The 27,480-nt window shown below is 36.8% G+C and overlaps 1 protein-coding gene across 1 annotated transcript; it reads left to right on the top strand.

Moving 5' to 3' along the window:
* Positions 1 to 463: 463 nt before the first annotated feature.
* On the top strand, positions 464 to 26,331 carry LOC129242580 (protein scarlet). Its single transcript, XM_054879307.1, has 7 exons — positions 464 to 1,096; positions 17,288 to 17,337; positions 20,893 to 21,029; positions 21,088 to 22,053; positions 23,749 to 23,990; positions 24,074 to 24,174; positions 25,898 to 26,331. The coding sequence occupies exons 1-7, from the start codon at positions 591 to 593 to the stop codon at positions 26,071 to 26,073; spliced, it is 2,178 nt and encodes a 725-aa protein (XP_054735282.1). The 5' UTR covers positions 464 to 590; the 3' UTR covers positions 26,074 to 26,331.
* The last annotated feature ends 1,149 nt before the right edge of the window (positions 26,332 to 27,480 follow it).

Genomic DNA, 27,480 nt, shown 5'->3' on the forward strand with positions numbered 1-27,480 from the left:
CTTCACCTCTTTTACACTGCAATTCGGGGTGTACTTGAACCTTTAATTTAAATTTAATAATTTACCTCACTTTAGCTTTGCTCTAAACTTTTATCTGGGCAGCTTTGTGAGCCGGCCGGCATCTACCTATATACTAAGTATGTAGAGGCCCTTTCAAGCGCAGGGGATAAGTTTGTGACAGTTAGAATGCCACTCATGCATATCTTTCAACGACGGCAGTGGGATTAGAGGACAGACAATTTGTGTTTACTGTTTCCGTCTTGGACTAAACACAAGTAACTTAGAAATAAAATATATAGAGTAGCGCACACATCTCCACTGAGATCTGCTTATGTACAATACATATGTGCAAGTGGTACCAGTTTGTATGTAGATCCATTTAAAAGATCCGTATGTTTGTTGCCCAAGGTTCATAGTCAATTTCGCAGAAACCTAACAATCAGTTGCTCGCCGCGCGCGGTACGTAGCGAATACGTGAACGCTTTTCATTTCAGATTCAAGTATACAGAAACACAAACATTTTGTGAGAATTGTCAAGAGCGAAGGAGGCGTAATAAAATAGCGAAAAATCCTTTAAGGAAACAATAAAAATGTTAAGGGATAATCTCATCATGATAGACCAAGCGGGAAGTGTTAATCCGCCACACGCCGACTTCACCGACACTGTAAAGCACGTGGATGCTGGTGAGCAAATTGAGATGCAGGATGTCGTTGGAGCACCGAACAATAACAATAACAAGTACAACAATAATAATGGGCATAGAGGCCGCAGCGTTAATGGCGACAGTGGGGCTGGTGCTAGTACTGGCGTAAATGGTGCTGACAGCCGCCTGGCTATCACCGATATTTCCAGCACACCACCACACACCACATCGACGCGTAATAGCTCGGAACGTAGTCTGCCACTGCGTAGCTATAGCAAATGGTCGCCCACCGAGCAGGGTGCTACATTGGTTTGGCGGGATTTGTGCGTCTATACGACGGGTGATCCGAATGATGCAAGTGGTGGTGGTGGCTTGCACAAAATGAAGCGCATCATTAACAATTCGACAGGTGCGGTGCAGCCGGGCAATCTGATGGCTTTAATGGGCTCCAGGTGGGTGCTTGTGTGTGTGCTAAAAAGGAGTTAATGTGTGTTTCTGTGTATGCGTGATCTCGCATGGTAGGACCTTTATCTTATCACCGTCAACACCTTTGCCAATATTGCTTTTCGTGGCTTTTGCACAGCCCTGGCGCATTTCTGTAAAATATTGATTGCTTGTTCGTTGAACGTACGTCGGTGGAAAGTAAAAGATGGTATATTTGTGGTTGTATGGAAAAATTCTGACTTCTCATGATTTTTAAGATAAAAATACTTACCTCTTTACGTTGCGTGCCTTTATGTTCTTGCAAAAAAATTGCAGAAAAAATGTAATTGATAATGCCGTCAGCAGTTTTTGCTGCTTGTTTGTCTTGCAATAAATTCAACACCGTCTAGATTTTAGCGAATCGTTTAAGAGAAAAGATAAGTGGATGAGCCTAAATGGGCAATTTGTATGTATTTGCGGAAATATACATACTTATATACGTATAGTGCAAAGGAGAAAGTGAAAATTAAAATTAAAACATCAACGTAATAAACCAGTTTAGGAGATTTTATCTACAAAATTATTCGAGTCTAAAACAGCGACAGCACTACGCTGATAAGATTCGAAAAATAAGAAATTTTTAAAAATAAGACCAATAAGTGTCTTTTTTTATTCCTCCAACAAAGCGAATTAATTGTGTTCAAAATAGTCTTCTGCTGACTCAAACAACACTTTGCATGATCTTAATGAATGTTGAATGAGTTTTTTGGTGATGGTTTTCGAGTGTTCGTAGACCAGAATGTCGTTCAGAGTATCGGCCCTATAAAACGCTTTTCTTTTCTTATTGTAGTAGGTGCATTTTTCCGAAAAGAAAAGACCACGCGGCTTTTAATCAGATGAAGGCAGAAATTCATTTATAGTTAAAATGGAAAAAAGTAAACTTAACCCATTCGCGGCCAAAAAATTAATATTTCATACATGTTTAAAAATTTTCTCAAATTTGCGTTTCTTTGTGCCTTCTCTCAGTCATATTTGACACTGTGGTTACGTATAAAAGGCTGCATAAATCACAAGATATCTGACTTGAAATAAATGAAATGAAGCTGGTTTAAAAGATAAGGATGAACTGTGTTTAAAAGAAAGAAAAGAAAAGTATAAGAAGCAGTAAGAGAACTAGTGAGAGTGACGGTGGAATTTCGATAAGATATTTAAACTTTTTCGTTAGACTAAGTGGTGTATAGAACCTGTAATTTCATAATACCGTTAGAAATAATAGTGCAAGGAACAAATACTACTTTACACCTAAAGAATGAACAGTAAGACCGCGTGAGGGTCATAATAAAAAAAAACATGTGAAGAAAAACGGCTTCGAAGTTTGCAATTTACTGTGTCTCTCTATTAATACACATTTTTATGTAATGAGATAATGTCGCTATCCTTTTTTTACGAAGCATAAAAGAAAAGCTGGTGGTCATTTCTGCATATTTAACTACAAACAATTACTTTTTTGATAATGACACTCTAGCAGCAAATGAGCGATATGTGGTTAGGAGTGTGCATGAAATATAACAACATTTTTTTTGTTTCCTACTTTCGTTTTAAGTGCTAGATAAGAAAAAATCTATATAACAAGTTTTGGGTTTTAATGTCAGATGAAGCCTAAATAATGTTATTTTATTTCCATGAAAGTATTTGCTAAAAATGGAAACTCAGACTTCAAACAAATATTTATTTATTTTATTTGTTTATAAAACACACAACCAAAAAGTTATTTTACAGTGTTTGAACTTATGGCTTTATTGCGAAAATTTGTCAAGTAATTCCGAAATGGAGTCACATAAATATTACCAATACCAAGTTTATCATCAAACTGTGAGATGTATTTTGAAAAACTTTAGTGGGAATCTAAATATTGATCGAAAGGTAGGGATCTGGCAGAAAATGTGAATCAGAGGACCCACACAATGCGATGATCAAGCGATATATTTAGAAAGTAAAAGTGGCTCCTAAATGTTGTTTTAAAATAAAGCATTTAAAAATTTAGAGCCCCTCAGGTTTCACTATTTTTATTCAAAATACAGCTCTTAATAAGTATATGTGAAATGTAGCATTATTTAAAGGATAGGAGCACGCCTACATGTAAAATCCGCCAAGCAGTCGATTTATGAGCGCCTCATCGGTTAGAACGTCAAGATATCGATGTTGTAGCTCATCAGCACTGTGCACTACAGTAACAATATTCTCATTAGAAGGTACAGTTTTTGGTCTACCAGTTCTTTTTCTAGCCTCAAGGGAACCAGTTTCTTGAAGTTTTTTCACCAAGCTTTGTCAACTCATTCGGACGATTATTTCCATATTTTCATTAAAAAATAACGAATTTCGAGATATGTTGTTCCTAAAGATCGATCTTTTTCATAATAAGTTTCAATAATCTTAACGCGTTGTTCTATCGTGTAAAATTATATAAATATCAAAGATGACATAAAATTGTACAGGGTAGGAATTATTCACTACTGACATCTAGGCGACACTCTTGAAAGACTCGCTGAAAGAAATATAAATATCTACTTATCATATTAAAATTTCTGTATTTACAGCTCAGATTTCACGCTTAATTTTCTTAACCTTGCCACAAACACGATTGACATACCATTTCCCTTACTGTTCCACATTTTGCCGATTAATGCATATAAAAGCACTTTTTCACTATTAATAAAGCGATTTGCATCAACTTGTCACAGAAACGAGCTATTATAATTTCCTTACTGCGTTAAGCAATGAAAAAGCTGATTTGTCAAAATAATTTTAATTTTGTGCGAACCGTATACTACCAGGTATATAGTATACTGTGGTGGTAACGTAAATTTTGCTATCGACAAAATTTTTTAATTTTACACCTATTTTGTAATCCCCACATAATAGTTAGTATTTACGATACAACTTATTATAGGCCTTAAACACAGCACTTCAAACTTTGTTTATAGCCAACATGTGTACGAAACATTTTACATAATACAGATATGAAGCATCAGCATTTCGACATGAGTAAGCTGTAAATATAGGGTTTTCAAATAGGGCCATAAATCGTACGCATTCAAAGACAAAGTCATTCTAATTTTTTTATGATATGACATGTTAATTTTATATTATTTTTTATTATGGTGAATTTTGTTAAGTAAATAGGTACACCGGTAGAAGTACTGAAATAATAAAATTGCAATAAAACGATTATTTCCCATATGAAGTGTATAAAAAATCTCATGGGCATTGCTACAACATTAAATATTAACCGAATTCATATTAAATAAAAACGCATCTTTTCAAAGAACAAATCTATGAGATGGTAACAAATATTTTATATTTCGACTTTTTTCTGAGCCACCCTAATGTATGTAAATATTCATATGTATATACCTTTTTAATTCACAATGACTCAAATAACTGCTCCCGAATGCTCTCCATTTCTTGCCGAGGAGCAAATGTTTTTCCAACTAATCGCCAATACCGCAAAGCAATCACACTCGACTACCGTCGCGGCATACGGCTGTTAAATACTACCTTAACTACCCCTTCAATTCGCTTTCTGCCTGTCGCTTATTTAAATATTTCTAATTATACAGCGATGTAGCAACCCATTTAGAAATTTTTTAAGGTATGACTTTTAGGACGTACGTATGTAAAGTAACTTCTAAATACGTGTACGTAGCTATGCATCCTTAAACAATTATAGTGTGGCTTGAGCGCTTCGTTTTGTAGCTGTCCGCTAAAAAAAAATTAACGCAGTGAACGGATGATGTTCGCGTTTTGTTTAGAACGTGCGAATAGCGGCATTATTCAGGGTCCGGCACTCGAAGTGTAACCCATTAAAATGACCATAAATTTAGTTTGGAAAATTACTTTTATTCAATTCCAAGTAAAAAATGTTTGAAAATAATACAAAATTAAGAACCAATTTACTTTTGCTCGAGTTTTGTGCCGAGTATTGTTGAAACGTCCAAGATTTGTTGTTGGTCTGCCACCGAAATGTTTGTCTGCCCACGGCTTCAAAGCAACCTCCAGAAGACTTTCCCGATAATATTTCGCATTTACCTTGACACCAGGCTCGATGAAAACGATCGGATCCCATCTGCGGTTACAGCGGCCCAAACCATGTTGCGGATGCTGCCTCCTGGTGGCCAATCGATGACTCGAATTTTCATATGGACGGTCGGTTCCTATAGTTTTGGGAGTTTACGAAATGCTCAATTCGAAAAATTTTCTCGTCAGAAAACACAATGTTCGGAAATTGACCACTTTCGGCCAAGCGAAGCAACTCCTTCGCTCTCTCAAGTGTGACATGTTGCTGCTTTGGTGTGAGATTATGCACCTTTTGGACCTTGTAAGGCTTGACTTTAAGATAATAATTCATGCTATGGTCAGATATCTTCAGTTATTTCGCCATTTGATTGGCACTTCGTCGGGAATTTCGCTTAATTCCCATCTCCACCTTTTTAACCATTTCACGCGACTTTGCAGTCTTTTGATGACCACCTCCATGACGGTTCGCGATGTTACCAGTATCATTGTAAAGAATAATGGTATGATAAATAAAAAGTTAAATATATTTTTAGGTGCCCGAGCTCACGAACAATCGCTAGTTGTGATTTTCCTGCCAAATATAATGCAACGTAATAGTGTACGTTTGAAATCCATTACTGATTTTCTTTTATCGCGTTTACTCTTGGCAAAATGCTTCCGCGCGCTTGTAGACAATACTCTGTCACTTAGTTAACTAACATATTCGCACTAAGAACCTTTTCCATCCTAATAAGAGAAAATTTCTTTCTCTAATTTCAATACTGATGGGTTTTTGCTTAATCCGCTTCATAAGCTCTTCGTTGGAATTCCAATTTTCCGGTCACGAGATTCGCAATATTGTACGCAGGCTTTTTTTGCAGTTTGTTCGGTTTTTCTTTGGACGCCAACCAGCCGTAGGGCAGCACATTGGAGTTTAACTGCCGTAATTTGGTATTTGTGATCAATTGTTTCGAATACCAAATGTCGTTCTTTGCTCCTCCATCGCTACCCAGATACGTAAGCTCGTCCACCTCTACAATTAGTTTGCCGTAAGCTTTGAAAGATGCAGAAGAAATGTTGATGGTTATAGCTCTCATTTTATCAATATATATTTTTAGGCCAACGCCATCAATTAGATCAATTTCATCAATTTTGATTGAAAATAATTTTATTTTATATCCTTTTTACAACAACAAAGAAATCGATAAAATAAATTGTAGGGAAGAAAACTAAATTTTATTTTATTTATTTATTTATTCAGATACATGAAATACGAGGTGAGTTCAAAAAGTATTGCGAATTTTGAATTTTCGCAGGTTACGTTTATTCGAATTTCGAATTTTTTTGTGGCGATATGATCGTACACATGTCTCTCACTCATGCCGACGAGTTCGGCTATTTTAAATGTTCAGTTAATTGTTGACAGCTGCTTTGCTTGCACGTGTTTCGTGCGGTATCATACGGAGAAGCTACTTTGGACCAAAGCAACGTTTATCGGTGGTACAAAATGTTCTCAGTAGGCCGAGAAGATGTGAACGACGAGAAGCGTGCCGGAAGCCCGAGCACTTCAACAACAGATGAAAAAATTGATGAAGTGAAGAAAATGGTATTGGCCAATCGTCGAACCACCGTTAGAGAAATTGCTGAGGACCTAGACATATCGATTGGCTTGTGCCATTCGATTTTTTTTTCAATGATTTAGGCATGAGACGGGTCGCCGCAAAATTCGTACCAAAACTGCTCAATTTCGACCAAAAGCAGCATCGCATGAACATTGCTAATGAGATGTTGGCCCCTGTCCGCGACGACCCAAATTTTCTCCAGAGGGTCATAACTGGTGACGAATCGTGGGTTTATGGTTATAACGTGGAAACGAACGCTCAATCATCTCAATGAAAGCTGCCTCACGAACCAAGACCGAAAAAGCGCGCCAAGTTCGGTCGAATGTAAAAGTTTTGCTTACAGTTTTCTTCGATTGCAGGAGCGTTGTGCATCATGAGTTCTTGCCACAGGGTAGAATGGTCAATTAGGAATATAACCTGCAAGTATGTGCAATTTGCGAGAAGCAATCCGCCAGAAACGTCCGAATTTGTGGAAGAACAAAAATTGGCTCTTTTATCACGATAACGCCCCCGTTGCTTGTGCGAGACTTTTTGGCCAAAACCAACACACTAATGATGCCACAGCCACCGTATTCCCCAGATCTGGCCCCCTGTGACTTTTTTTCCCCCGAAACTGAAGAGGCCTATGAAAGGACGTCACTACGCTACGATTGACGAGATAAAGACAGCATCGAAGGAGGCGCTGAACAAGATAAAAAAATGTTTTTTTGAATTGCTTTCAAGACTGGAAAAAAGTTGGCACAAGTAGTACTTTGAAGGGGACAAAATAGATATTAATGAATAAGTAAACAATTAAAAAACACACAAAATTCGCGATACTTTTTGAGCACACCTAGTATAATTATAAATGACCATGTAACACAATTAAGGCAACTAGCAGCAGATACTTGAAAATAAAATGGTAATTTATATAATTTAAGTTCGCTTATTTTGCATTCTTAGTTGTTAATTGTTATTGTCCCCATATGGGTGTTTTGCTATTTTCACTGTAATGCTGCGGTGCCGATGATCAACTGCATAGGACAAGGAGATATATGTACATACATACATATGCTAAAACTGTGTATCGAAAGTATTGCGAGTAAATTTATCTCGGACTACTAGTTTATACTAAGTGGTTGGCGATTCAGCAGTTCGTGACCGGTAACTGATACTGGAAGGGATTATAAATTAGCGAACGAAGCAAATGCCCGTGTAACCTTCCGTTAAGTGCAGCTGATCTAGTTGATAAAAGCGACGATTTTTTGCTGTAATGATGTGCTATATCAAACCTTTCTATGAGTCGCTTTTTGGTACTTAAATATATTCCATCGATTTTTTAATATGAAAAATGATAATTTAATTTAATAATAATTTTGTTTAAAAATAAAAGTACTCACATATATTTTTTTTATTTCAACATAACTTTAACTTTAAATTTATGTGTACTTATTTCACTTACTGCGCCTATTCTTATTGCATAAGGCATTGCACCCAACGGCAGGGTAATCTTAATTTCTTACCTCACTCTGGCATGTGTAAACGAACATCGCTGTGCGGAAAAAGATGCATCCTAGAATATTTAGCGCCCAAAGTCGACACATTTTCAGGTATATGACTAGACATGACCATTTCCGACAGGGTATTTACGTAAATCTGCTTACACTCCCACTTACATACTTTATTACCCGTTACTGGATTTCTGTGAATGTGTTGCTTTCGTTGCAAAAACCGGGTCAAGTTTCAGATTACGTTTATTTTTATGGCTTCTGGTGGTTAAAGAGCAAAATATGAAATGAATAAATGGAATGCCATTGCCCCTATACCGGAAGAGGTTCAAGCTAGTAAAGTTAGAAAGTAATGACTTATAAGCAGAAAACAATGAAATAGCCAAATGAAAATCATTTTTCATTTCATTAACAGAAAGTCGTATTAAATTAAAACACACTCTATGCCATATAAATAGTTTTTGTGTGGTAGATTTATGAATAGTTAAATGCATGCAATATTAGTAATCAAATATTGAAGAGCTCAGCTCCCCACTTTTTTTACTAGAAGTCTCAAATCAAGCCCTGCCTTGTGGAAGGAGAGAATGTCAACCGTGGGTAAACAACAATTCAAGAGTCCCGAACAACTGTCTGGCTTAGATGTCAATAACCTAATAAGCTTCTTAAACCGCACAGGCTGGATGTAGTCATGCTGTAATTAACCGTTAAACAAGTTGGTAGCCAGGATGTGGCAACAAAATGGTGCAGAAGCGCTAGTTGGATTCTGGATGAGTCGCCACTTTAACCAACTAACTAACCCAACCAAATATGTACCTGAGCACATTAGTAGTATTTACACATGTACTCAGCAACATGAAGTAATTTCATTCAGAAGAACATATTCACATTCGTACAAATTCCAAATAAATTATATGCATGGCCATGTTGGCCATATTAAACTGACCCATGTGATTATTAAAAAAATATGGAAAAAGAAACATTTTTTTGTGTTTCATTGTGAAAAATATTTAATTTAGTTCAAGAAGATTCGTTTACATCACTTTTTGAATATGATATCGCGCAAGTGGTCGCCCTTAGCTCGTATAGCGTAATGTGCCCGTTTTTCGGCGTTTTCCATAGTTTTGGCCAGCGTCTTGGCCGATATGGCGGCTATTTCCCGTCGGATATTGGCCTTAAGTGCGCCTAGTGTCTTTGGCTTGTTGACGTAAACCTTAGATTTCAAATAGCCCCAAAGAAAAAAGTCCGGTGGCGTCAAATCCGGTGATCGTGGCGGCCAGTCAAAATCGCCGCTTTTTGATATCAAACGGCCAGGGAACAAAGTCTTCAATAAGTTGACGGTGGCTCGTGCTGTGTGTGGTGGTGCGCCATCTTGCTGAAACCAGAAGTGCTCCATACCATTTTCATGAACAATCGGCATCACAAAATCGGTTATCATAGATCGTCTTGGCCGCTTTTTATTTGGACGTCGGGTATTAGCCACAGTGCCGGAAGACAAAAATCTTTTGTGCATTTGCTTGATTGCGTTCTTTGACGGCGCACTTTTCACTTTATTTTTTTTTCTCCATGCACGTTGCGTTTTTACAATCGAGAAGGAATTTTGAATGTACAGCTGAACAATTTCAGCGCGTTCTATTGGGGTGTACAGTTTCATGGTATAAATCTCCTTCGACTGACGCTTCCAACGCGGTATGTCATTAGCTGATCTGAAATTACAGTAAAAAGTAATAGGGTTACTCAATGGGTCAGTTTAATATGGCCAACCCTGTACATAAAAAGTGGAGCAAAATTAATAATCCAATTTGGTTTTGAGAAATTATTTTACTAAAAAAAATTATTTTAATTGATGGAAATCTCTATTTTGACCTTTGCGCGCTCCATTGCTTGTCTGTTGGTATACTTTAGTCACCTATTTTGCAAGTATCAAATATGATTGATGTACGACGCCATTTACAAAAATTATAAATCTTCCGATAGGACGATTAATTTTGCGCAACCTTATACTTAGCCGTTTTGTTGTTTTCTATTGGTTACCAGCAGTGTTCATAAGTTAGGTTAAGTTGTAGCCGTTGTCCACCATGAATCCCACTCAGGCTCTTGGCGCATTGTGATAGCGCATGGTGACAATGTCCTAGCGCACTTAAAATCTATGTGAGCTTTTCAGAGACTTGGGAAGATCCCTTATTTCCACAGTACTTCCAACTCATAAAAGAATCGACTCACTAAAGTGGTGAATCTTCGTCTGAATAGGGCAGGACAGTGGCACAGAAGTGCGAAATCTAGACAGCTCTGCAGAAATTAGCTGTGACCTAAAATTATATGTTTGGGAATAATCCAATGAAAAAGGAGTAATGTGTGGTACAGCTGTTAAATGACATTTAGTTAGAGAATCAAGATTGTACCGTTAATGCTGATTTTTTTATGTAAAATAGAAAGTGTTCTCAGAAGAGATTATATTTTATTTTTAAATTTGTTTGTGTATTAGAAATAATTTCTGTAATAGTACGCTTTTGTTCAAGTTATAATTATTCAATAATTATAATTATGTACTACACTTCACATAGGAAGTTAAAATAGTCATTCACCCATACTTTAGAAAGTATAAAGAAATGAAAAGCCAAAGAAAGAAAAACATTATAAAGGCTCACCAGAAAATTGTACTTTATCTGCAGGAGAATACCATGAAAAAAAGTATAATAAGAGTTATGAAACAAAGGACACCAATGCACTCTCGGCAACCGAACTATAAAATAAAGCTTATGAAAATATAGTAGAAAAATAAGTGAAGGCAGTACAGTTGAGAAAGTTTGGGAAGAAACTTGTTGTCTGGAACGCTCGCTTTTCTTTATAGCATGCTAAAGCCAAAGACTTCTTCTAATTGTATCAAACTAATACCTTTCTACTATCTCTTAAAATACTTTATATGAGTCGAAAAATTTCGCACGACTTCCGGCAGGACTCTACACTTTGGTGGCACACCCATTTAATTACGCCTCAAAAGGAAAAGCGAGCTTTAAAAAGAAAGCTTTGTGTGTAACCAGCCCTCGGCAGGCTTTTAGGCTCAGACCTTTCAACCTATTTTTATATTGTATTTATGTGTATATTCATGTACATATTAAATAAAACAACAAATGGGTAAAAATGCAGGTTAGCCTCCATTTTCGTCAAACCATATGCGTGAACATACATACATGTATACATATACACTTAGTTCTGCCATAAGTTCTGTTACATGTTATGTCCGTTATAGATATGAAATTATAATACTTTTTAATGTAGTCATTAATTTCAAATTAGCATTCGATTGCCACCATTTGTTTATACACAAGCCTTCAAACGCTTAGGCATTTCAGCAATTGCAGCACGCACGGTTTCCATGCATATTGCGTCGCTGCTCGAACCACAAATAGTTTGATACTCTCCAAATTTTTGTGAGGTCTTCGACAGGCCATAACCTTCAAGTTTGACTACAAACTTTAGTCCAATGTATTCACTTCGGGACGTCCAATTTTCTGCGGCTATGAACCCAGATTTTTTTTCTTATCCACTGCTGGGTGGTTTTTGTCTTTTGGGCCATAGCGGAATCTTGCTGGAAGATCCAACGCTCTCCATTGAAGACAGTACCACTCAACTGCTTCACCACGTTTTCGAAGACATAATTCTAGTACACTTTTTCCCCGGTCTTAGCCCCTTTTCGGCAGAATTGAAGAAATGTAACGCTTTTAAAAGACACTCCTCACCAAACCATTACGGAGGTAGGATGGTGGCCACGCTAAACCTTTCCAACATTTTTTTGCTTTTTTAGAAGTTTTAGCATAGATTTTGTCGTTTTGCTTGTTAAAAACTTCTTTAAAAATGAACATTTTTTCATATGTATATGAAAAGAATATTTTTATGACCGTTAAGCGCGTGCCACCGATGAAGCTATTTGCATTTGTCGAGTATAATTTTCTTGTAGCGCGTTGTCGAAAGATGACCAGCTGAAGGATGGAATGTGGAGCTCATATCTAATTAGTCTTGACGTGGATCTGGTCGAGACATGATTTCCTGCTTTTTAAGGGGATTTCTGCGAATTCTTTCTCGAACGGCTTTTATATCTGCACTGGTGGATAGGGATCATATGATATAAAAGAACTAATACCTACTCTTTAAATTCTTAAAAATAAAAGTAAGTCAACTAGACGGCAACTGTCGAGTTCACAAGAGTTAAGTATGACGACGCTATTTGTAAAAATTATAAATCTTAATTTTGCCCCACCTTGTACCTTATACTGTACTAGGCAGACGCTGCTTCTGCAGTTTAAAATATCTTAAATTCAAAAGTCAAACTTCTTATAAAACTCTCAATGCAGCTCAAAGCAATTCATTGAGCAGTACGGACATCCTATACCAGAGTAGAAAACAGCGCTAAAGTTACCTTCCTGAAGAAAGAGAAAATCAAATTTATTTTTTCACCGAAATAAAAATCCACATAAGTATATCAAAGCGTGCATGTCTGTACAAACAGAAGTTGTGTCTATGAAAAAGCTTTAGATAAACTCTGAAAGCATTTAAAAACATCATAAAAATTAATTACTCAAAAACATGAGTGTTGCAATAGAAAAGAAGGAAAACAAAATGAACAATAAAATAAAAGCACAACATTTGCCCAAATATGCAACGCTATAGTGCACTGTAGTGATCTGAAGCAAGATATCTATAAACTATAGGCGTGTGTGTGAGTGTGTGCCAAGCACGCTCCTATGTCGAGCAGCTCTCAGTGGAGGCAGATATTTATAGACGGAGAGCTCATGACCAAAAAACCCAACATATTTTATACTTCTTGAAATTTTGTGTGAGATTAGTTTTTTAATACTAGAATCGATATCCCGCGGGCTGGCTGCTCAATAGCGGTCTTAACTATGGATTTTTATTTTTTAAAACTGTTAATAAAAAACATTTTCCCAACATATTTTATACCACTTGAAATTTTAACAGAATTTCATTTACGGTCTGTATAAAATGAAACGATGGTTGCCAGCCCATTCTCATGGTCCCAAAGTACTGCCAGCCCATGTTGAAAGTGCGTTGATGGAAGCACAAGTCAACATATTTTATACCGGCTGTCTTTTTTACACGACATTGGCAATACAATAAATTGATGAAATCTGTAGAGCCAGCCCATTCTGACGGTCCCATCACATGGAAAATTTGGAAAATTTCATTCATTTCATTCATTCATGAGTGCGAGCGAGACCGACTTACGTGAATGTGGGCGCGCGAGAGAGAGCGTATATCGTTTATATACTGTCTGTCGCACGCGCTGGCTACTTTTTTACTAGGAATTTTGAATGGTGATTCATAATAGTCTAAGAGCTCATGACCCAAAAACCCAACATATTATTTAAGACCGCTATTGAGCAGCCAGCCCCCGGATATCGATTCGAGTATTAAAAAACTAATCCCACACAAAATTTCAAGAAGTATAAAATATGTTGGGTTTTTTAGTCATGAGCTCTCCGTCTATAAGTCGCCATCTGCCTGCAATACAATACGGGCGGTATTCAAGGACAACAGTGTCCGGACCCAAAGTACGACGTCATGTATAGTTAGTTCTTTCCACAGTGTTGGCTAGTAAAGACGTAAATTTTAACTCTTCGTTCGATTTTCTTACTTATTATTTAAAATGGAATCTTCCATCAAGTGCGTTTTTTGTAACAGTAAAAGAACAAATGATAAACTCGTTGCTTTTACCGTGCATACGTTAAAAAAGTGCCGGGAAGTGTTGGACATTCGGAAAAAATTTAATTTAAAATATAAAAATGTTATTTTACCAGCATCAGAATATAATGACGGCTATCATATAAAATGCCATAAAATGTTCTTAGCAGTCATGAAAAAGCATTATGAAAAAAAGGCACTTACATCATCGGATATTTCAGTTCAAACAGGTATGAAAATATTTATTTTACTGTAATAAGGGAAGGAATATAATACTAGTTCCGATTATAATTTTTTTTGTATTCAAATATATTTTCACAGATGAACCGACACCAAGCACTTCATCTGCTCACGAAATAGAACAAACACATCAGGAAGGTCAATCTGCCATACAAGAACCTTCAGGTGAAAAATTAACAGAGGCAGCATTAAGTGTGGAGCAGGATATTTGTGCATTTTGTAATAAAAAATATAAAAAATCCAAAGGACGTCAGACACCACTTGTCAGAGGAGAAAAAAAAATTCTCATTGAAGCCTTGGCAGAATATTTGGATGTTGTGAAAGATAGTGAATTTTTTAAGTCACTTTCTAACGAGCCTCCGCACTTATTTTATCACAAAATCGGTCGGGTTGAATATTTTAATAAATTTAAAAGCAATCCAACTGCAGACACAAAATTAAATCTGAATCGGGAACTACACAAGGAAGCTGATGATGAAATTGATCAGTTCATCCAAAAAAACATCATTGCTCGTGGCAATTGTTTCTTTTTAATATCTCTGGGTGAAATATACGATGATATATTGAAGAAATTGTACGAAGACCGTGGCTATAGTTATGATGGTTCATGCAACCTTCAACATTTGCTGAATAAAATTCTTGATAAATTCAGTGATGAAATTAAAATCTCAGCTTTCAGAAATAAAAACGTAATTTTACCGAAAAATAAATTCATAGATGATGGCCTTTTTTCGCTGTTACAAGAAGATGAAATACTCCAAAAAGCAGCATTCATTTTACGAAGAAGAATTTTAAATATTGAAAATAAGCCTTTATCCTCGAATGTAAAGTTGAATGAATTGCTGGCTGGAGAATGTATGATCAACCGTGATTTGATAAATTTTTACGTGATGTTGTTGAGCGGTGCCCGAAATCGACGTAAGAACACCCCAGACTTATATAGAAAAGTCAATTCAATTGCAGCCGACACAATCTACGCGGTTACGAATGGAAATATGAAGCCTGGAAAGCATATTACCTTGGGAATGGCTATGAAAAGTTTAACCAGCAGCCGTAAAGTTATCGATATTCTCAACAAATACGGTCACTGCTGCAGCTATCATGTTCTCGAAGAAGTGGAAACCGAAGCTACATTTTCTTCTATAGAAAGGACTCAGGAATGTCCTGAAGGTATTACGTTGGCATCAAATTTAAATACTGGGGTGGCTTTCGATAATTTCGACAGATTTGTCGAAACAACCAGCGGGAAAGATACCCTACATGATACGGTTGGTCTCTGTATCGAAAATCGTCGATGAGGAAATGTCATGCGAACTTCAGGAGGAAGCAGATACAAAAGTTGTGTATCATGTGTGTAAAGCGGTCTGCGAGAATGTTTTAATAAAATGTTCCGATACTGACATACTGATCATCATGCTGGGTAACATGGACACTCTTTTGCATGACGAATTGCACATATTTATGGAATTAGGAACTGGCAATAACAAACGTTGCATTGATATCAATGATCTCAGTGAACAACTCGGCCCATCCCTATGCCAGAGTTTACCAGGATTCCATGCCCTGACCGGTTGTGATTACAGTCCGGCCTTTTACAGAAAAGGCAAGAAAAGACCTTTCCAGATATTAAAAAAATCACCGGAATATCAAAATGCTTTTATTGAACTGGGGAATATAAACTCCATCGCAACAAAAACTCATATATTTAAAATGCTGGAAAAATTTGTATGCGAAATGTACAATTTAAGAAACATAAATGACGTTAACAGCGGTCGCTTTTCTAAATTCTGGGAGACATAATATATAAAGCGTCAAATGTAAACGAAGCATTCCAGAAACAGCTGAAAAATTTCGACGCATCGTCTTTACCACCATGTAAAACCGAGTTACATCAGCAACTTCTCCGAGCTCAATATATTGGAAATACATGGCGCAACGCTTATTTGAAATCTCCAACTTGTTATATCCCCGAATCGAATGGCTGGGTGAGAAATGGAGAATTTCTTTCTTTTAATTGGTTTGATGGCGACCAATTCCCTCAATCAGTTCTTGGAGCTGTCATAGAAACTCCTTCAACGAATGACAACATTGAATCAGGTATAGTATTTTACGCCTTCATTCATAGTCCGAAATATTGCAACTATCAGGTATTTTGATTGACGGTATGGTTTTCTTTCAGATGCTGAAGCTGAAGAAATAGAAAATGACTATTTCAGTTCAGACTCGGAATCTATTTCTGACATCGAAAATTAAAAATTTAATTTTGTTTTTTTTTTCTATTCATGTAATAAATTAAATAAATAAATAAAGGAATAATAAATTAGAAATAAAAACTTTTTTAAGAAAAAGAAAAAAAAATCCATTCCCTAATTTTTTGATGAACAAACCTTTCATCCTTCCCATTTTTGCAAGACTGTACGGAGAGACAGAATATGGACAATATACGCTCTCTCTCGCGTGCCCACATTCACGTAAGTCGGTCTCGCTCGCACTCATGAATGAATGAAATGAATGAAATTTTCCAAATTTTCCATGTGATGGGACCATCAGAATGGGCTGGCTCTACAGATTTCATCAATTTATTGTATTGCCAATGTCGTGTAAAAAAGACAGCCGGTATAAAATATGTTGATTTGTGCTTCCATCAACGCACTTTCAACATGGGCTGGCAGTACTTTGGGACCATGAGAATGGGCTGGCAACCATCGTTTCATTTTATACAGACCGTAAATGAAATTCTGTTAAAATTTCAAGTGGTATAAAATATGTTGGGAAAATGTTTTTTATTAACAATTTTAAAAAATAAAAATCCATAGTTAAGACCGCTATTGAGCAGCCAGCCCGCGGGATATCGATTCTAGTATTAAAAAACTAATCTCACACAAAATTTCAAGAAGTATAAAATATGTTGGGTTTTTTGGTCATGAGCTCTTAGACTATTACGCAAACAACTAAAATGCTGTTGCTTGCTTGGTGAATTAAAATGTTTGTGTTCCTTAGTGCGTGCATGTGTAAATGTTCGTATGTATATTAGTAGATTTACGAAGCAAGCCAACGTGTTCTAAGTTACTATTTTTGAAAAATTTATTTAAATAAAATGCATGTTTTACATTGACAGTGGCTCAGGCAAAACCACACTGATGTCTACACTCGCTTTCCGTCAACCAGGTTAGTAACTAAGCAAATATGTGCAAGTAAATAAATTTTGAAATACTTGTTTTTATGAATTCATGCGTATTAGGGGTGTCCTTGTTTTTGTAGGTATTTATTTGGTTCATTAAAATTCGAGTGTGTTTGTTTGAAATTCCTCCTTTGTGTAGGTGGGCGAGGTGGGAAAATTGTATGGTAGTGCAGTGAGTTCAAAGTTTAGCAATGATGCAATTAGTCAATTATTCAAGGTGGCACAAAATGAATCATCCTATCGGCAATCATATTCGACACTTGTGAACTAGACAGTTGTCGTATACATACAGAAAAGCAAAGGGCCGAAATAGAGATTTCCATTACTCAAAATAGTGTTCTTTTTTATAAAGTAAAAAAGTTATTCAATCACAAAATTGGATGATTAATTTTGCGCAACCTTGTCCAACGCTTAAATCAAAGGCTTTTACATAAAAGATCTTTAGGTAACTTTTTAAGCCGGTACCTCTTGCCATATTAAAATTTATAACTAAATATGTTGTAGTAAATAAATACGGAAATTGTAGTGGCAACAATTAAATTCTAAAAAGAGACTATTAAACTAAAAAAGTAAAAAGTAAAATTTTCGCATAAAATGGTATAAAAGTAGTAATTATTAATTATTTCTAAGAATTGAGGTATACAGGTTGATTTACTCAAAATATTTGCTTATTTGTATCAAAAAATGCATAATTAGAGAAATATTTAAAAATTATGTTGCTCAAAAAATTACTTGTAGTAGTAATTACTTTTATAAAAAAAACTAAGAAATTAAGTAAATGTTCTATATCCTACATGCCTCCTTTGTTCTAATATTTTTATTATTTCAAATAGTATTGGGCTGAAGTAAAATATAAGTAGAGTCAGCGAAGTGCCTGCAACGATTTGCAAGAATTTGAGCCTATACCCCTTTAATCACTTGCCAAAGCTTAATTGACTGAAGTTGTTTTATATTAAATTTTCGATAATTATTTATATTGGTGTTCGAGGGGCGTTTTAGGGGAAACTTCCCAAGTAGGCAGAACTGGAATAAGGAGAAATTTTGAATTGATGCTTGTACTTCTGCCTTCACTGAAGGTTCCAAGTTGGAATCGGGTATTGGAGCAGTGGTTTTCTCTAAATCAGCCAATATATTTCCTTCAAACTGCCGAATATTGCTAATGTTTTTCAAGCGGATATACTAAAATTGTGTGCGCTGCGATCAAGGCACTGAGGACGCCTTGGTGCAGATCCAAACTGGTAAACTCCTATAAGGAGGAGATTAAATCTCTTGGGTGTGCAGATAACATTTCTCTGATCTGGATTACAGGACATAGGGAAATAGAGGGAAATAAAATAGCTGATGGGCTTGCTAGGAAGAAGTCGACTGAATTGGTGTCAGAGGTCTTCTACCCAGATTATTTTTAAAGGGGAATTGCATAACTTGTTTATCAGAAAAGCGCAGGAAACATGGATATCCATTTCTTGCTGTGCTATTTCGAAAACTCTTTGATCCCAGTCCAAAAGACACTGGACGCAGATAGTTCCGGGGGCCCTCGCCATTCAATTTACAAACTCGTAGTTGTGTTTACTGGTCAATGAACGATCGGCACATACGCAGGAAAGCTAGGTTTACCATTTAATCCACATTGCAGAAGCTGTGAGGACCTTTCAGAGGAGAAGACTGTTAGCGCATTCTCTGTAATTGTTCGGGTTTCGCAGCTAGGCGATTAAGGTCAACCTAACTATATTTTCTGCATATCATGCTTCATCATATCACTTCTTAACTACTTCGCTAGTATATTTTGTAACGATGTCTTGTTGAAACATCCACTTGAGTTGACATATAGTAGCATACCTCCTCTCAATATGTTCATGTACACTGTTTGATTCAGATTGTCACTTTTTTTTACTTTTCTCGACTCACAATATGTTGCGCCATTTTTCAGCGAGCCAATTAAATTGATCTTTTGCAAATTTTATCTTGAAATCGGCGTGCTTCTTCGTCAAAGGGGATATCTTCCTGGGTATACTCGATCTAAAGTTTTTTTCAATTAGTCTACCATGAACTGTTACAGCCCTAACTGATAAATCTAGGTAATTTTTGATCATTTCTATTCATGAAGCAATGCACTTTGTTGTGGAATAGATGGATATGTCAGTAGACATAACATCCTGATGGTAACACGGGACACGAGATACGTGGGTATCGTCTTTGGCTAGGATGGGCTCTGGGGTCAACTTCTTTGGCCCAGAACCCGCTCTGCCACTCCCTTCTGCAAACATGAAAGCCACGGTTAGCTAACGGGTTACTTCAACCCACAAGCGAGCTTGGTAGGTTGAGAGAGACAGCAAATGGATAAAACTGATATTACCTGTCATGCCTGACCCACTGTCGCAGATCCTTCTGCCATTAAGCAAAATGGACTGTAGTCAGCTGGATGGGCTGATGACGGACCACTTTCTATGGGCGAAGTACATGGAAAAGGTAGACATTTCATACAGTGCACTCTGCTCATCATATGGAGAGGAGAATAAAATGATGGACCACTTTTCATCTTCCCGGTCTTCGTTTGCGTGCAGTACTTGTTAGTTTGTCCCGACAAAAAAAAAAGATCATTTCGAGAAGCCGTCCAAGAATATAGTTTTATAGTTTTCCACCATGCATTTTCGTTTTATTGCTATATTTACTAGTATGAAAAAGCTTTTCATAAAACTCATCTGCCACTCGGAGGAGGCATACAATTATAGATACCTCCATTCGTGGAAAAAAATCCGGACGCACACCACAAATAGAAGGAGGAGCTCTAATTATGGTACACATCAGAAATCAAATAGATTCACGAAACCAACGCAAGACGAGTCTTATCGAGGCCCCATGCTCCCGAGAGGAGTGAACAAGGAAAAAGGGAATGGTGCATATAAATGCTTGCATAATAGCATTATATATCATTGAGGCGACCCAATAGCCCATTGTTAAATTTTGTTTTTGGCCTTGCCCCAATTCCTCAGTGTAACTATCAGTACGAGTTTCTTCTATGCGGCAGTTCAAAAATCTTCAGTTCAATTCAATCAATTCAATTTCAACATAAGTCTCGTTCCACAGCTTTTCAGTGAGAAGTAAGGGCTGTGAGCGTGAGCTGATGAACCCAAAGCGTTGATGCTCTCTGCACAAAACCAATCCTTGACTTACATATATGGAGGAGCATTTGGGACTATTATTTCATTTTTTAAGCTTAAATTCCCAAAATCCCCAAATACTGAAGTGCAGTTACATATAAAGGTGGAAAGCTGACTAATATTGATCTAGATATTGTCATAAATATTTCTACAATTGTAAAGATACAAATGTTCGGATCCACAATTTAAAATGCGAATATTATTGATAAGGACACCCCTAATATTGACTAACAATCTCTTCCAAATGTTTAAATACTCACGTTTCTAAGATTATCAAGGTTTAGATAAGACAAGCAACATTTAACATACATATGTATGTACTCGTAGTCATGTATGTATTTCCGCACGTACTTAAACTTATCCATGTACATATATTATCTTTAGCCGGTACCATTGTTCAGGGCGATATTTTAATAAACGGCCGTCGCATTGGTCCATTTATGCATCGCATTAGCGGATACGTATATCAAGATGATTTATTCATCGACACATTAACAGTGCTGGAGCACTTGACATTCATGGTGAGCAAATGATTTCCAAAGCTTTTAAATTTATATCAATTTCTCCTCCTCCCCCAAGGCACATCTCCGCTTGGATCGACGAGTAAGTCGTAGCGAACGTAAGGCAATCATAAGTGACCTCTTGGAACGCACCGGTCTAATGTCGGCGGCGCATACCCGCATCGGTTCGGGAGATGATAAGAAGATGTTGTCGGGTGGTGAACGTAAGCGACTCGCTTTTGCCGTCGAGTTGCTAAATGATCCGGTCATCTTGTTTTGCGATGAACCCACCACCGGTTTGGACTCGTTTAGCGCTCAACAACTAGTACAGACTCTTTACGATTTGGCTAAGAAGGGTACTACCATACTGTGTACCATACATCAGCCTTCCAGTCAGCTCTTCGATATGTTCAACAATGTTTTACTGCTGGCCGATGGACGCGTCGCTTTCACTGGTTCACCGCAAAATGCGCTTAACTTTTTCGCCGAGAATGGCTATCACTGCCCGGAGGCTTATAATCCGGCTGATTTTTTGATTGGTGTGTTAGCCACAGATCCTGGCTACGAGCAAGCTTCACAGCGTTCGGCGCAATATTTGTGTGACATGTTTGCTGTTAGTGGTGCGGCTAAACAGCGCGACATGTTGGTCAATCTGGAGATTCATATGGCGCAGACGGGTGATTATCCCTTCGATACAGAAGTAGATTCCTTTCAATCGGCTGCATGGTACAAGAAATTCCATGTCATTTGGTATCGTGCCTCGCTTTCAATGTTACGAGATCCGACTATTCAGCGTATGCGTTTCTTCCAGAAAATGGCTATGGCTATCATAATTGGCGCTTGTTTTGCCGGCACTACAACGGTCTCGCAGCTTGGAGTGCAGGCGGTGCAGGGTGCGCTTTTTGTAATGATTTCAGAAAACACCTATCACCCGATGTACTCGGTTTTGAATGTATTTCCACAAGGATTCCCGCTATTCTTACGTGAAACACGCTCTGGGATGTATTCAACGGCACAGTATTATGTTGCTTATATATTGGCCATGGTAAGTGATGAATTTAGAGTTTATGGGCATACCTCTGCTTCTTGCCTGAAGCCCTCATATATATATTTCGGGAGGAAACGTGAAATGAGCAATCGAAAGTTTCAACTGCCCTCTACTCTTCACAATACCTCATCAATACCCAATTATTTTAAGTAAACTAAGATGCTACTAGGCTGGAGATAACTGCGCAACCTCCCGTAGCCAGAGAACGTTCTCTGGTTATTCTTATGGAGCCAGTTTGCTATTGTGAGTTGTAAGATCAGTAAGGACCTTATTTGGCTAGAATTAGCGTCATCAGCTGTTTGGAGGAAAGGCTTTGGAACAATGACGTCACTTAGTCGAAATTCGCACAAAGCTCAGGATAATTTAACAGCTAAAGGGTATAATGAGGATTGTTATTTTGTTAACTTTTCAAAACTTTCTATTCTTTGTATATTCATTCTGAAAGCATTTCCATGCACTGAATTCAAATCTCCTGATAGAAGTTCAAATAGTCTCGGAATTTGAAAGCGTTTCCTTATTCATTGAATATATTTTATTCCCTTTGAAGTAATCTCCATTAGTATCAGTAGACACACCCCAAAGCTTCCTCTAGTCTTTTTAGAACATTTTATATGCCGAGTGTGGCTCTTTTTGTGAATTTTTAAATATCGCCTCGGAGAAATCACGACTTCTTCTACTGCTGTCGAAGAAATGGTTATTTTCTGATACTCGTATGCACAGGAAGTCCGGTGGAAGAATCAGGAATTAAAATCTAAATTTAAAGAAAGTTACTAATGAAAAAGTTTATTTCAATAACTGTTACGAAGAAGACACAGAAATAAGTCCTTAGGGCTTAGGTCGAGCGACCTTGGTGGCCATAAAACAGCTTAACAGTTTGTTCGGGAAGAAATCACGCAATATCGCTTCGTCACTCTGGTCGTGTGCGGCTTCCTGCTAAAACCATGTGTGTGGACAGAAGGAAGAATGTTCTACCATTATTGGCATCAAACAATCGTTCAGCATGCGCCGATAAAAATATGGTCCTTGACAATGCGCACCAAGCCGTCACTTTGACACTGTGAGGTGGTTGTAGATGTTCTAATAGTAGGCTCTGTCCTTTAGGCGACCAATAACGCCAATTTTGCTTATTTAAACTTTTATATGCATCAGAATAGGCTTCATCCCTCCAAAAGATAGAGTTTACGGTACAAATCGTAATCTTTAGACTTAAGCACTTATACGATTTGAATGTTGAAGAGGTGAAATCAAAAACCGTGCATCAATATTTTATGCCTAATAGTTTTTGGAATTGTAGCGACGAGTTTAATGATCTTATTTATGCTCGATGTTCGGCTAGGCTTCGACCGTTTGTCACCGCACTTGTTGCCCGGAATCTTCGGTCCCATGAACGAATCAAATGTTCACTTGGAGCATCACGAAAACATAAACTTTTGTAACTTGAACAAAATCAATGAGAGCAGTTGCACACGAAACATTTGTCTTGAAATACGCTTCTAGTGCGAACGCACGCTGTTAACCCATCCTCAGCAAGAAAAACGAGGGCTCGTTATAGTCTCATACGTTCGACTTGTCTCCCGCGGGACGACCGTTAGGTAATACTTCACGGGGCACCCTGTACCTACATATATGTATATCCATATGTGCTTAACTATTCAAATACATTTTTGATTGAACTGATTATCTGTTTTCCAGTTGCCCGGCATGATTATTGAACCATTACTTTTCGTTATAATCAGTTATTGGATAAGTGGTTTACGCCCAACATTCTTTGCCTTCAGCATAACGGCCATATCTATCGTTTTGGTTATGAATGTGGCTACCGCTTGCGGTTGCTTCTTTTCCACAGCATTCAATTCAGTGCCATTAGCTATGGCATATTTGGTACCTGTTGATTACATTTTCATGATAACATCGGGAATTTTCATTAAAATTAGGTGAGTTGGCTACTTGTTTCTGCGCAAATCAAACACTATAGTTATTATGGACGCAAATATGTATTCGCATAATTTACCTGCAGCACTTTGCCTATGGCCTTTTACTGGACGCAATTTCTTTCGTGGATGCTGTATGCAAATGAGGCAATGACGATTGCACAGTGGTCTGGTGTCCAAAATATAAGTGAGTATATTTTTATCAGGTATTTTCATATATTTTATATGCTACCCTTTTTATCTAAAATTTTGCAAGATTATTCGTAAAAATAGTTGCATTTTCTGCGTAGCTCGTCGACAAAGAGGACCAGGCTTTCCGGCCAGATGCATTTTCATAATTCCCCACAAATTTTCAATGGGGTTACCGTCTGGGGACTGGGAAGGCCAGTTCATTACTGTAACGCCATTTTCTTGTTTTGTTGTTTCTCAGTATGTTTTTCTGAGAGCAGTGGTTTTGATGATGTGAGACGGTAGGATATGTTCGCCTGCTTCAGTCATCGTGCGATGGTGTTGATGCTCACATCTATTTTTTTTAGCATAAACTGATCGTGCTTGGCGTAGTCTCAAAGAAGGGTCCCGCCAATTTCGCCGTGTCACTCAGAGATTCAACCCTGACTCGAGCCTTATTTGCTCGTATATGCACAAATGGCGATTGCATAAAACTTCAATTTAGAGATCCTTCGCCGAAAAATCCTTAGTATTATCACCCCATTTTAAGGAATTATGACTTCAAGTAAAAAGAATGTCTGAATAAGATCAAACCTTAATATTAAATTGGCTTTATTTTAAAATTTGGATTTCGAAGGCAAAAAACGCAAACATATTATATATATTTTATAATTGTTTCTAATATTTTTTGATAAAATTTTCTCAGATATCAAAGTTAAATATTTGCCTAATGCCTTCGGAAGTTTTTGTTCTAAATTTTGAAAACTCGGCCAATGGTAAAAACTCATATCCGGTGACCACTCAGAATAAATTGATCAAATAATAAAAACTACTAAAAATTATATGCACATATGTACAAGGTGGCTCAAAAGTAATCACCCTATCGGAAGATTTATAGTTTTTACAAATGACATCGTACGTCAATCACATTAGACAGCTACAGTATATAAACAGACAAGCAATGGAGCGTGCAAAAGTTAAAATAAAGATTTCCATCACTCGACATAATTTTTGTTCTATTTAGTAAAAAAGTTATCTAAAAACAAAATAGATGACTAATATTGCGCCACCTTTTATATCTGTCGCCTGGACGAAAGGAATTTAATTAAAATTTTTTTTGTTGTACACCAAGTATTGTCTTGTAAAATTAACTGTTATAAAAAAATTCTTTCTTCAAATTCTAATCAATCTTATGTTGAAGAAGGATGAAAAATTAAAACGAAATTGGTGCATTATTTTTTTAAGAAATCATAGTAGACCACTTTACATGTAGAGTTTTGCGAGAGAGACGATGCACCAGGACGACCTGGTCTGATGAGTAGAGCTTCTCAAAGCTCTATCACCCAAACTTTTGTTATACGACTTTAAACTTTGGGAATATAGTTTTTAATTATTCTAAAAGCAATGTCTTTAAAAAGATAATAGAAAAAATCGTCTTTTCTTTAATTAAGATTTATTTCTTTGCATCATCCCTAAATTTCCGTGTCGTTCACTGTCCTACTTGACTTGAACAGAGGTTGTGGTGTCTTTACCAATTTAAATTCTACGTTAGCTACTACTCTACTTTATGTGCATACACCTTACATACATACATAGGTAGACACATACCACCATTAGGCGAGTATGCAATACAATTTCCCCTCCCTCTGCCACTCTTTCTTACATTGTTTAATTGTAATTAAGTTTCTGTTTTAATTTATTTATTATTTTCTTCGTGTTCCTTTTATATTTATTCACTGTAGCCTGCTTTGAGGAGAGTGAGGACTTGCCGTGCTTCCATACCGGTCAGGACGTGCTGGATAAATACAGTTTTAACGAGTCGAATTTATACAGAAATTTGCTTGCGATTTTAGCTATTTACTTTATATTTCACATTTTGGGCTATTACTGTCTGTGGCGTCGCGCTAAGAAGATTTAATGGACCATTCTGACATAATGCGCTGGAAGGCAAAGTTGAATGCTTGTTGATGTCGGTGCGCTGGAGTTGTTTGGTTTTTTAATATAGCATTGCTTGCTAAATGAATTTTACCTTTATTCGTTTAGCAAACTTATGGTTTTTTATATTTACTTATTTTGTGAAAACTGCCACTTATGTATATTAATGAGATTTATTGTTATTCAAGACGTAGGCACGAACCAACTGTTCTGCTATTTTATTTACATTTATGTAATTGTAAGTGCGTTAAGATTATTGAATAAAAATTAAACTTTGCAAGTTAAATAAATATTCAATCTACTTCTCATTTATGCTATTTAGATTCTGGGCTGTTGCTCTGGAAATAAAGGTGAAATAATAAATTTTATGCAACTGACTGCTAAAACAACCGCATCTCCCACGCTGGGTTGTAGTGGTGAAGTGGGGTATCTAAACAAATCATGTTAAGTTTTTTGTTATGACAGCCGCAGAAGGCTGGGAGAGAGAAAAAGAAAATAAATCGACAAGATGAGGATGATGGTTTGGTCTGCTTTCTAGATCACTGGCTGAGACATGGAAATCGTAGGTAATATAGTTTCATTTTTAATCGTATAGTAAACTCAGATTGCTCGCAAACATAATAAATAACTAAATGTGTTGCCTTTTCCCTTTGCACTCGGATGACGCTAAGGAGACATCTGTAAGTCCGATTTCATTAAAAAAACTGCTTTAAAAATTGATTTGTAGGTATGTAAAAAATTTATCTGAATAAATAAAAAATTGATTTTGAAGAAAGCGCGCCTTTTCTTGTTTGTTTGTATTCTGCCGCTGGATAGTTCACCAATATCAGATATGCTTAAATAAACATACAATTTTTGCCATTTGCAAAAACTATAAATCTTCCGATAGGGTGATTAATTTAAAATATTGGTTTTGCAAAAAAAAAAAAAAACTTGTTATAATATTTGATTTAAAAAGGAACAGAAACTTTTTGTGAAACAAGATTCGTAACCTGATTACCGATATTCGGAGCAGAGTAGAAAGAATACCTGTAGGTAATCTAAAAGCAACAAAGCAAATGTGGCTGAGAGACTATCAACTGAGTTATTCAAAAAAAAGGGTCACTCAATTTTTCAAGGCTTTCCGAGTTTAATTTATTTATTGTATGGGAATGGGAGCTCATTATCTGTTTAATGGCATACACATATACACAGATATCCCTCAGATAATTGAACTAATAAAAGAAAAATCATGAAAATATGCTATCACTACGATAATGAGGTCTCCATATCTTGAAACCGAATTAAAAAGGTTGCCTAGAGTGATGAAATGCAAAATACAAAAGAACCAAAATAAACCATAAAATATAACACTGCAAAACCTATCTGCGCAACTAACTTCGGATAACTC

The sequence above is a fragment of the Anastrepha obliqua genome, chromosome 3 (genome assembly GCF_027943255.1).
Source record: "Anastrepha obliqua isolate idAnaObli1 chromosome 3, idAnaObli1_1.0, whole genome shotgun sequence".
Taxonomy (NCBI): domain Eukaryota; kingdom Metazoa; phylum Arthropoda; class Insecta; order Diptera; family Tephritidae; genus Anastrepha; species Anastrepha obliqua.